The sequence below is a fragment of the Xenopus tropicalis genome, chromosome 4, assembly GCF_000004195.4.
Source record: "Xenopus tropicalis strain Nigerian chromosome 4, UCB_Xtro_10.0, whole genome shotgun sequence".
Taxonomy (NCBI): domain Eukaryota; kingdom Metazoa; phylum Chordata; class Amphibia; order Anura; family Pipidae; genus Xenopus; species Xenopus tropicalis.
This window is the reverse complement of record NC_030680.2, coordinates 150,187,164-150,200,034: the sequence shown is the minus strand read 5'-3', so window position 1 is coordinate 150,200,034 and position 12,871 is coordinate 150,187,164. Positions and strand designations below refer to the sequence as shown.

The window sequence follows — 12,871 nt, the reverse complement described above, 5'->3', positions numbered from 1 at the left end:
AAACTTGAGGGGGGGCGTCTAGCAGAATGTCCCTACTGGCTTTCCGTAGCTACAGGTCAAGCATTTGGCCATTGGCAGATTGTTTCATGAAACTTAAGCACAATTTTGCCACAAAAAATTCGCAGTTGCATCAAGAAAGGAGTGGTCGCAACAGAAAAAGGTGCAATTGCATCAAAAATTTGTTTTTGACATCTGCACTGCTGGTTCTGACTCCTGAGATAAAGTAACAGAGCGCACACTCCTCAGTCCAACATCTTTCCCAATGCTTTTTAGCCGCCTCTCTGCTCTATTGATCCACTGGTGTCTGCTACATTGTTTCAGTAGTCAGAACTGGCAGTGCAGAAAGGGAAAGACTGATCCTGATTTCACCACTATGAGATTTTACACAGAAAGGCACGTAGCAGTCGGAACAGCCGCTGTGCGTTTTATCAGTCGCTTTATCGTGTTTTTTGGCTGAATATGTCCCACCGCGGGGCCACGGGAGAGAAAAGCTTCTTTGCATCGGCCTCTTAGTGTTTACGGTCGCTACGGAACATTAACGCTGATCAATGGTAATTCTTAGTCTCAATCCCCCCCCCCCGCAGCCCCCGGCGGCCTCGCTAAGGATTGTTGTCCTCTATCAAAAAATCTCATTGTGTCCTTGTCTTGAAGTCAGATAAAGATGGCAGGGAAGGGGCGAGCGGAGATCAATTCTTCTGAGGGATTTGTACAGCACTTTCCCCATATAATCGCTCTGCTCTGCGCGACTCAGTACATCATGTAGGACAGAGGCTCAGTAATCCCTACGAGCAGAGCCAAGACCCCTGTGCCAGTCAGGCCCTCGAGCCTTAAATCCTGCTGGGCACGTGGCGTCTACACTGCGGCCACTAAATCTCACTATTAAATTAAATCTGCCAATGAAATTAACCTTTACTGGCCGCCGGCATCGAGAGCTAGATTTATGGTACAGTGTTAAAGGGTAACTACGGTGCCAAATAATTCCTCATTAAATAATGAATTCTATAGATTAAATACGGCGGCCGTGGAGATTCCTTGGGGGGGGGATAGTTTTGTCATTTTATTCCTAAAGAGAAAAGACCAAATGGTGTAAAGTAACCCCCATATTTATAATACTTTTAATATAAAATTCCTTCTAAGGGAACCCAAGCTCAATTCAGAGGCTACTATCCCCCCACTGCTACTATAGGCACCATCTCTCCCTACTATACCTGCTATCCCACAGCCCCAGTCCCTTCCCAGAGGCTATTATCCCCCCACTGCTACTATAGGCACCATCTCTCCCTACTATACCTGCTATCCCACAGCCCCAGTCCCTTCCCAGAGGCTATTATCCCCCCACTGCTACTATAGGCACCATCTCTCCCTACTATACCTGCTATCCCACAGCCCCAGTCCCTTCCCAGAGGCTATTACCCCCCCACTGCTACTATAGGCACCATCTCTCCCTACTATACCTGCTATCCCACAGCCCCAGTCCCTTCCCAGAGGCTATTATCCCCCCACTGCTACTATAGGCACCATCTCTCCCTACTATACCTGCTATCCCACAGCCCCAGTCCCTTCCCAGAGGCTATTATCCCACTGCTACTATAGGCACCATCTCTCCCTACTATACCTGCTATCCCACAGCCCCAGTCCCTTCCCAGAGGCTATTATCCCCCCACTGCTACTATAGGCACCATCTCTCCCTACTATACCTGCTATCCCACAGCCCCAGTCCCTTCCCAGAGGCTATTATCCCACTGCTACTATAGGCACCATCTCTCCCTACTATACCTGCTATCCCACAGCCCCAGTCCCTTCCCAGAGGCTATTATCCCCCCACTGCTACTATAGGCACCATCTCTCCCTACTATACCTGCTATCCCACAGCCCCAGTCCCTTCCCAGAGGCTATTATCCCCCCACTGCTACTATAGGCACCATCTCTCCCTACTATACCTGCTATCCCACAGCCCCAGTCCCTTCCCAGAGGCTATTATCCCCCCACTGCTACTATAGGCACCATCTCTCCCTACTATACCTGCTATCCCACAGCCCCAGTCCCTTCCCAGAGGCTATTATCCCCCCACTGCTACTATAGGCACCATCTCTCCCTACTATACCTGCTATCCCACAGCCCCAGTCCCTTCCCAGAGGCTATTATCCCCCCACTGCTACTATAGGCACCATCTCTCCCTACTATACCTGCTATCCCACAGCCCCAGTCCCTTCCCAGAGGCTATTATCCCCCCACTGCTACTATAGGCACCATCTCTCCCTACTATACCTGCTATCCCACAGCCCCAGTCCCTTCCCAGAGGCTATTATCCCCCCCCACTGCTACTATAGGCACCATCTCTCCCTACTATACCTGCTATCCCACAGCCCCAGTCCCTTCCCAGAGGCTATTATCCCCCCACTGCTACTATAGGCACCATCTCTCCCTACTATACCTGCTATCCCACAGCCCCAGTCCCTTCCCAGAGGCTATTATCCCCCCACTGCTACTATAGGCACCATCTCTCCCTACTATACCTGCTATCCCACAGCCCCAGTCCCTTCCCAGAGGCTATTATCCCACTGCTACTATAGGCACCATCTCTCCCTACTATACCTGCTATCCCACAGCCCCAGTCCCTTCCCAGAGGCTATTATCCCCCCACTGCTACTATAGGCACCATCTCTCCCTACTATACCTGCTATCCCACAGCCCCAGTCCCTTCCCAGAGGCTATTATCCCCCCACTGCTACTATAGGCACCATCTCTCCCTACTATACCTGCTATCCCACAGCCCCAGTCCCTTCCCAGAGGCTATTATCCCCCCACTGCTACTATAGGCACCATCTCTCCCTACTATACCTGCTATCCCACAGCCCCAGTCCCTTCCCAGAGGCTATTATCCCCCCACTGCTACTATAGGCACCATCTCTCCCTACTATACCTGCTATCCCACAGCCCCAGTCCCTTCCCAGAGGCTATTATCCCCCCACTGCTACTATAGGCACCATCTCTCCCTACTATACCTGCTATCCCACAGCCCCAGTCCCTTCCCAGAGGCTATTATCCCCCCACTGCTACTATAGGCACCATCTCTCCCTACTATACCTGCTATCCCACAGCCCCAGTCCCTTCCCAGAGGCTATTATCCCCCCCACTGCTACTATAGGCACCATCTCTCCCTACTATACCTGCTATCCCACAGCCCCAGTCCCTTCCCAGAGGCTATTATCCCCCCACTGCTACTATAGGCACCATCTCTCCCTACTATACCTGCTATCCCACAGCCCCAGTCCCTTCCCAGAGGCTATTATCCCCCCCACTGCTACTATAGGCACCATCTCTCCCTACTATACCTGCTGTTACTTTGGATTGACCCTTGTTTATCAGACATGTGCCCTATATGTCTTATTTTCAGTTTATTAAAGATGTTTTTCTTGGATAGAGAAGAAGGTATTTTTCTCTCTTTTCCTTGGTATAAATGTGTTTGTTTTGCACGGTGCTATTAGCTAAGATAATACCCCAGAACAGTCTCTCTCCATTAGATTGCGGCGCAGACGAGGCACGAGCCATTATACAGCACTCAAGTAAAGCTGAGTCTTTAGAGTAATCTGGCAGAAAATACAGTCAGAAATTGCTCTGCTCGAGTATCCCGGCAGTCTATTATCTGAAGTACGGTCAGGCCATTTCTGATGGAAAAAATAAAGAGCAAAAACAGACTTTTAGTAACATTAACCCAGAAAAGAGTGTTTGGGCTGAGGGCAGGCAGCACGGAGAGGAGTAGCAATGTGAATAGTAATTGTATTTTATTAAACAGCAAACATTGTATTCTCTATGCAGAGCTGCCGGCCTGGAACATTATCACTGGCGCCTCCAGTAATGCGCATTTCTTTGTATTTGTGCTGCATTCCTTCCGTACTTACTACTCACTATAGTAATACTAAATAGAGGAGCAGAAATACTCCCTCCTGTCCCCACCAGATTCCAGCCCAATCCCCCTGCCGGAACCCCTTCCTTCCTGTATTTGAATCCAATCAATATATATGTCTATAACAGAGTAGAGGGTAAATTTAGAACAATGGAGTGTTGGACAAGACTGAAGCTGCAAATCAACTGACGCTTAAACAGTTCCAGGTTTATAATTCAGATAGTTTTGTTGACATTCCTTCATTGGTCTCTGCACGTCGGGGGTTAAATCTAAGCAGTTACCCCCCCCCCCCCACTTTTGCTTGAGAAATCAGAGCTTTTCCATTGGCTGACGGTTCCTAGCAATGTCGCGCACAATGAGCGAGTGGGAATGTGGAGAATAAGGAGCACAAAGCAGGAGAGGAGCAATCAGGATCCTATTATGGAACATTCATGTCACCCAGACCCATTAGACATCTGTTTGCTGCCGATTCTGTTGGACTCGCTGCCATTCTGGCGCCTTCAGTGAGATTCATACGGAGTCGCAGCAACGGGGAGATTCGGCTCAGAGCTGACACTCAGTATCCGTCACACAGAAATATTTGCCCACCCTTAACCCTAGAATAGAAACTCCGTTCTAATTAGAACTCCAAAAATTCAACTTTAAACGGACGTTCATTTTCATGAATCCCCTTTATTTTTCCCAGACAGGAAGTGCTCCAGCGGCCATTTTAGGAGCATTGGCGCTCATTCTTGGAAAACAATTATGTGTTTAAGTTTCACCAAACTGGGTGAAATAGAAAACAATGATGGGATTGACTTCCCCTTTAAAATGTGTGAATAGAAAACAATAATGGGATTAAATTCCCCGTAAAACTGGGCAAAATAGAAAACAATGAGGGAATTAACTTCTTCTTGAAAATCACTGTCCCTCCCTCTGTAACCTACCATCATTGTGTTCCTAGTCCCACCCCCTGCTTGAGTCACAGACTCCCTGCCCCTCCCTCTGTAACCTACCATCATTGTGTTCCTAGTCCCACCCCCTGCTTGAGTCACAGACTCCCTGCCCCTCCCTCTGTAACCTACCATCATTGTGTTCCTAGTCCCACCCCCTTCTTGAGTCACAGACTCCCTGCCCCTCCCTCTGTAACCTACCATCATTGTGTTCCTAGTCCCACCCCCTGCTTGAGTCACAGACTCACTGCCCCTCCCTCTGTAACCTACCATCATTGTGTTCCTAGTCCCACCCCCTGCTTGAGTCACAGACTCCCTGCCCCTCCCTCTGTAACCTACCATCATTGTGTTCCTAGTCCCACCCCCTGCTTGAGTCACAGACTCCCTGCCCCTCCCTCTGTAACCTACCATCATTGTGTTCCTAGTCCCACCCCCTGCTTGAGTCACAGACTCCCTGCCCCTCCCTCTGTAACCTACCATCATTGTGTTCCTAGTCCCACCCCCTGCTTGAGTCACAGACTCCCTGCCCCTCCCTCTGTAACCTACCATCATTGTGTTCCTAGTCCCACCCCCTGCTTGAGTCACAGACTCCCTGCCCCTCCCTCTGTAACCTACCATCATTTTGTTCCTAGTCCCACCCCCTGCTTGAGTCACAGACTCCCTGCCCCTCCCTCTGTAACCTACCATCATTTTGTTCCTAGTCCCACCCCCTGCTTGAGTCACAGACTCCCTGCCCCTCCCTCTGTAACCTACCATCATTGTGTTCCTAGTCCCACCCCCTGCTTGAGTCACAGACTCCCTGCCCCTCCTTCTGTAACCTACCATCATTTTGTTCCTAGTCCCACCCCCTGCTTGAGTCACAGACTCCCTGCCCCTCCCTCTGTAACCTACCATCATTTTGTTCCTAGTCCCACCCCCTGCTTGAGTCACAGACTCCCTGCCCCTCCCTCTGTAACCTACCATCATTGTGTTCCTAGTCCCACCCCCTGCTTGAGTCACAGACTCCCTGCCCCTCCCTCTGTAACCTACCATCATTGTGTTCCTAGTCCCACCCCCTGCTTGAGTCACAGACTCCCTGCCCCTCCTTCTGTAACCTACCATCATTTTGTTCCTAGTCCCACCCCCTGCTTGAGTCACAGACTCCCTGCCCCTCCCTCTGTAACCTACCATCATTTTGTTCCTAGTCCCACCCCCTGCTTGAGTCACAGACTCCCTGCCCCTCCCTTTGTAACCTACCATCATTGTGTTCCTAGTCCCACCCCCTGCTTGAGTCACAGACTCCCTGCCCCTCCTTCTGTAACCTACCATCATTTTGTTCCTAGTCCCACCCCCTGCTTGAGTCACAGACTCCCTGCCCCTCCCTCTGTAACCTACCATCATTTTGTTCCTAGTCCCACCCCCTGCTTGAGTCACAGACTCCCTGCCCCTCCCTCTGTAACCTACCATCATTGTGTTCCTAGTCCCACCCCCTGCTTGGGTCACAGACTCCCTGCCCCTCCCTCTGTAACCTACCATCATTTTGTTCCTAGTCCCACCCCCTGCTTGAGTCACAGACTCCCTGCCCCTCCCTCTGTAACCTACCATCATTGTGTTCCTAGTCCCACCCCCTGCTTGGGTCACAGACTCTCTCCCTCTCTTTTCCAGTATCATTTGTCATTTTGTGAAAACTCCAGAGAAAACTTCTTATAGACTGGTGCTGGGGTCATGAGTTTGATTCCAGCCAGGACACTATCTGTGAGGAGTAGGCTGCCCCTGTGGGTGGGGGTAAATATCTGCTCTAGGTGTTTAGAGCATTTTCTCCACTGATCATGGGGGGCCCCATATAAATAACATAGGTTGTTAAATGGGTATGATGTAGAAATTGATATTCTGAGAGAATTTGCAATTGGTCATCATTGTTTATTTATGGTTTTCAGTTATTTAGCTTTTTGTTTAGCAGTTCTCCACTTGGTATTTCAGCAGCTGTCTGGTTGCTAGGGTCTTATTTACCTTAGGAACCAAGTAGTGGCTTGAACAAGAAACAGGAATATGAATAGGGGAGGGACCTGAATAGAAAGATAAGGAATAAAAAGTAACAATAAAACTGGAGCCTCACAGAGCAATAGGGTTTGGCTGCCGGGGTCAGTGACCCCCATTTGAAAGCTGCAAAGAGGCAGAAGAGGCAAATAATTCACAAACCATAACAAACAAATAATGAAGACCAATTGCAAAGTTGCTAGGTATAGGTTATTGTATAACATACTAATAGATCTGGTTTTGCTGAATACACAATATTTCCTACTATTCTAAATAAATAGTGATATTAGGGGGAAGACACACAGATCTACTAGTAGCAGCTACTTGTCACGGCTACTAAAACAGACAATGCTGATCATTTACTGATAATTGTCCCTACGTGTGTTTAGCAGAGGCAATTCTCAGTATTGTCTATGGCAGGGGATTTTCTGGCGTTTAGTTGCTTCTACTAAGTAGCTCCGTGTGGCTTCACCCTTAGTGTTTCTGTTACTCCATCCCTGGAACTATTTTCCTTTTCTAATATTGGTTCCTATTTGTGGGGGGCTCATTCCCTTGGGTTCTGACTATAGAAACAACTTGTTTGTATCACACAGAGCCCCCCCCCAACACTATAGAGTTAATTCTGCGCAAATCCTTTCAGCGCCTCAGATTCACCTTTTTGCTGGGAAAGTGCTAATTTTCTTTCCCTTTATCATTCCGCCCGTGTGTTACTAATGCAAGTCTCTTTCTGCCCAAAGTATGTCTCTTATCTAAGCCAATAATTATATTTATTATGGTCCCCCGGCGCCACGCTTCGTGCATAGGGGAGAAGCAATTCCAGCCATTTGCTCACAGCGAGAGATGCGCCCGGAGACAGTGACAGATTAGCAGCCATAAAACTCTTTGTTCTCTCTTTCTGCCCATTGCAAACCCTTCCCATTCACCCACCGAGCGGCATATATTAACTGCCCCCGCGCTGCCCCCATTCCCCATACTCCTGCTTTTATTCTGTATATTAGCAACATCTTAAATACACCGAGTAGTACATTAACTAAGTGCCCACCCCCTCCTGTACATAGAAATAAATATATAGTAACTCACAGGGATACGAGCAAATATAAAGCTAAATATACTCCCTGCAGCCTTGTGCCTTTATATGGGCACAGAACCCCTCAGTGACTGCTAATATCCTTATCATTTACAGTAGGGGGTACATTATCCCTTATAATACATGAGTGATACTCAGAGTTCCCTGTATAACTCAGCCTGCAGCCTTGTGCCTTTATATGGGGGGCACAGAACCCCTCAGTGACTGCTAATATCCTTATCATTTACAGTAGGGGGTACATTATCCCTTATAATACATGAGTGATACTCAGAGTTCCCTGTATAACTCAGCCTGCAGCCTTGTGCCTTTATATGGGGGGCACAGAACCCCTCAGTGACTGCTAATATCCTTATCATTTACAGTAGGGGGTACATTATCCCTTATAATACATGAGTGATACTCAGAGTTCCCTGTATAACTCAGCCTGCAGCCTTGTGCCTTTATATGGGGGGCACAGAACCCCTCAGTGACTGCTAATATCCTTATCATTTACAGTAGGGGGTACATTATCCCTTATAATACATGAGTGATACTCAGAGTTCCCTGTATAACTCAGCCTGCAGCCTTGTGCCTTTATATGGGGGGCACAGAACCCCTCAGTGACTGCTAATATCCTTATCATTTACAGTAGGGGGTACATTATCCCTTATAATACATGAGTGATACTCAGAGTTCCCTGTATAACTCAGCCTGCAGCCTTGTGCCTTTATATGGGGGGCACAGAACCCCTCAGTGACTGCTAATATCCTTATCATTTACAGTAGGGGGTACATTATCCCTTATAATACATGAGTGATACTCAGAGTTCCCTGTATAACTCAGCCTGCAGCCTTGTGCCTTTATATGGGGGGCACAGAACCCCTCAGTGACTGCTAATATCCTTATCATTTACAGTAGGGGGTACATTATCCCTTATAATACATGAGTGATACTCGGAGTTCCCTGTATAACTCAGCCTGCAGCCTTGTGCCTTTATATGGGCACAGAACCCCTCAGTGACTGCTAATATCCTTATCATTTACAGTAGGGGGTACATTATCCCTTATAATACATGAGTGATACTCACAGTTCCCTGTATAACTCAGCCTTGTGCCTTGTGCCTTTATATGGGCACAGAACCCCTCAGTGACTGCTAATATCCTTATCATTTACAGTAGGGGGTACATTATCCCGTATAATACAGGAGTGATACTCAGAGTATAGGACGGCTTTGATGGAAATCACATTACGCAGCAGTTTTGTGTTGCCTTTACTCAGCAGTGAGGGGGGATTTACAATGTTTCACATCACTTTAAATAAAATCCTGATTATAAATCAAAGGAATTGGCCGGACGGAGTTCCCCTTGAACCTGACTATAAAGCCGCTAAGCCGGTGACAATGTGAGCGCCGGCAGGTTATGCTAAAATCATATTTATTGCTTCCCGAGTGAGGACTCAGTAAATCCCCTTATCGTGGCTCAGCAGCAACGCTCCTTATAACTCTCAATTTTCAAGTGAATTCGTGGCTCAGACCATAGAGACGTTATAATGAGGCTCCTCCGGCTGCCGGAACACTCCAAATTCTCAACCCTCACACCCCCAAATATCCCCCCAAGTTATTTCAGCATTAGCACATAATGGGAAGTTTGGGGTAATAGTAAATTAATGAGCAGTTTGTACAGTGTGAATGGGGTTCCACTAGATGGCGACCTTGAGCTTCAGTCTGTACATTTGTTAGGCAGTCGGAACGACAGGAGATGCCAAGCTAGGTGCCAATAGTAGGGTTGGCTTTGGGGCTGGGCAAGAAGGGCATTTGGCCTTAGTCTTTAACATGAAAACGGAAGAAAATATACATAAAATCACATTGTTCAGTGTATTCAGTGTATCCAACGGGAAGGTGCAATATGTCCCTAAAGGGGAAGTTTACCTAGTCGTACTTTGAAGATTGGCAAATAAGTTATATTGGACCTTAATTATTATTGTTCTTCTTTGCTTTTCCATTCGGCACATTTTTTGCCTGAAATTTACAGTGAGCCCCTGTTGCTAGGAGAGTGATTAAGAGATTGGCGCCCCCAAAAGGGCATCACAGCCCAACCCTAACCCTTGGATCCAATGGAGGACCTGAAGTCAGGGCTGTGCCGCCTCCAACCACCCCTCCCCATTGCTTCCCCCCCCCATGCCCCTGCCCCACTGCCTAATGGAGCCAAGCCCAAAGGGATTTCTCCCAATACCCCAGTGGGGCAGCCCAGGCATCATATATCTCAACGTACCCCTAAAAGTGTGCATCACGTGATCCTCAGCACAACAAATGTGCAACATAGAGCCCCTATGTTCAATACACAGCACCCCAAAATGCATTCCATACCGCAAAGCACCCCCAAAAGTATATAACCTAGCTCTCAGTGGCTCCAAGTATACATCAAGCAGCCAATGGGAACCCCAAAATCTCATTCCATACCCCCGCAGTCCTCAGTGTATTGGTTTAACTGTTCCCTTATTACATGGGGGGAGCCCTAAGACCACCATGAAAGAGGGGGGTAAAGCAGTGCTAGCAGTAAATGGATATTTGGAGCCCCCACTCCCCCCCACCAGGCAGCGATGGCAGTGGGAATATCGTGCATCAGAGGTGGCAGGGGGAACGTAATTAAATCCAGAAGTTGACGGGAGGTATCAGTGGGTTCCACTCTGGCGCCTTTAAATTAGAATTGTCACCCACTAATTCATTCTGAGCAGCACCCTTCCTTGTATGTCGCCCGTCACCCTGTGCTTAGTAACAATGAGTACCTGGGGGGGTTATAGAGACCCCTGAGAGTGCTCACTAGTCCCCCCTCACTAGCACCCCATAAATGCACAGTGCCCCAAAGGTACATCCATTGTATATGGCACCCCCAAATGTGCCTGGCAGCTGGTAACCCCTATCTTTCTGCCCCTTTACACCCAATTCTTGTGCTAGGAACCCCCACACCCCACTTGTTTGGTGCGACTACCCCCTCCCTGGCACCCCCTCTAGTCTCTGTGCCCCCTTTCCCCAGCTATTATTATCCCAATCCCACAAGGGGTTAACAGTGAGCCAGTGCCACGGGTCTAGCCGGGGGGGGAGGCGTGAAGGGTATTCTCCCCCCGAGCCGATGATCGATGGACTTTACCGTGTCCGGGAACATTATCACCGCCATTTGCATGAAAGTAATCACAATAGTAAGGTACATTAAAAATATTAATTACCCATTAAAATAGTCATTTAAAATCCATTACCCGGCGGCTAATAAATGGCTGATCATGGGAGTAGCGGCTGTGCCCTCCTCTGCCGCAAAGTCGCACTTTCCCACTTTCTAGCGACACCCCCTGATGCCCTGGGGGGGGGGGTGTATATTTAGTGGGGGGCCTGGAACCTGCAGCTATTCCCTGCCTGCTTTATATGCTGTATTTAATATATTTATACTGCTGTCTGAGTAGCAGCCGGGGTCACACTGGGCCACCAGGGCACCGGGAAATAAACCCAGTGGGCCCTGCCGAGCGATCCCCTTTATTTATAAACCATGGGCAAATTTTAGGGTTACTTCCTGCCCAGTTTTCCTGTGACATCACTTTCCACCCCCTGTGACATCACTGCCCTGCCTCTTCCCTGTGACATCACTGCCCACCCCCATGACATCACTTCCCACCCACTGTGATATCACTTCCCACCCCCGTGACATCACCACCCTGCCCTGTGACATCACTGCCCGCCCCCTGCCCGGAGAAAAAAGCCGACAGAGGCGGCAACCCTAGCAAATTTACCCCTGGTCAGTAGTAACCCATGACGAACAATCAGCCCTTTGCTTTTATTGTTCTACCTGCAGCTGGCTGAAAAATGTTTGGTTGCTATGGGTTACTGCCCAGTTCCCAATTTGCCCAGTGTTTATAAATGAGCCCCAGTACTGAGTGAGTCTATTGGAAGTATAAAAGGGGTGGTTAACTTTTAGTATATAGTTATAGAGCAGACAATTCTTAGCAACTTTTTGACTGGTCTTCATTTTTTCTTTTTTTATAGTTTTTTCAATTATTTGCCTCCGTCTTCTGACTCTTTGCAGCTTTCAAATGGGGGTCACTGACCCCGGCAGCCAAACCCTATTGCTCTGTGAGGCTCCAGTTTTATTGTTATTGTTAGTTTCCATTACTTGTCTTTGTATTCTCATATTCTAATCAGTGCCTGGGTTGCTAGGGTAATCTGGACCCTAGCAACCAGATAGCTGCTGAAATTCCAAGCTGCTACATTTATAGCTACTTATTTAAAAAAAAAAAAAAAAACAAATAATAAAAAATAAAGACCATTTGCAAATTGCCTTTGAATATCACTCTCTACATTATACTAAAAGTTAATTTAAAGGGGAACTACCCCTTTTAAGATTAGCCCTTGGGCCCCCCTGATCCACCCCTAAAACATCCCAATCTGGCTAGATCTTTCCTTACTTCTTCCCGGACGGGCTCCATTACCCTCCCTCCAGCAGTTGCAACATCATAGCCCTGCCCATTTTACGCCATGGCTCCACCCATTTTGCATCATTGCCCCGCCCCCACCCTAACTCTATGCCATATTGTGCCTATATGTGCCTGGCACCTTGCCTAACGATGTAAATAACCGCTTTCTCCCCTTCCCCACTCAGTACGAATACTTTAACGCCGTTCTGATTAACGAGCGCGACGAGGATGGGAACTTCCTGGAACTGGGGAAGGAGTTCCTGCTGTTGCCCAACGACCACTTCAACAATTTGCCCGTTAATGTCAGTCTGAGCGACGTGCAAGTGCCCACCAATGTGTACAACAAAGGTCAGTGCCGGGGCCCCCAACATTGTGTCCCCCAATAATCTCTATTGGTTCATTGTTTCCATTCATTCTAACAGGTGCTTTGCTTTCCTCCTCCCAGCTTGGCTTTCTGATCCCATTCACCCCAACTAGGAGCTCGAGGGGCTG

At 48.2% G+C, this 12,871-nt stretch overlaps 1 protein-coding gene across 2 annotated transcripts in view; it reads left to right on the top strand.

Moving 5' to 3' along the window:
* cacna2d3 (calcium channel, voltage-dependent, alpha 2/delta subunit 3) overlaps positions 1-12,871 on the top strand; it is a 499,906-nt gene that overhangs the window by 159,452 nt on the left and 327,583 nt on the right. For both annotated transcript variants that reach the window (XM_031901262.1, XM_031901261.1), the window contains exon 6: positions 12,565-12,727. In XM_031901262.1, coding sequence (XP_031757122.1) covers positions 12,565-12,727 — 163 coding nt within the window. The remainder of the gene's footprint in view (positions 1-12,564; positions 12,728-12,871) is intronic.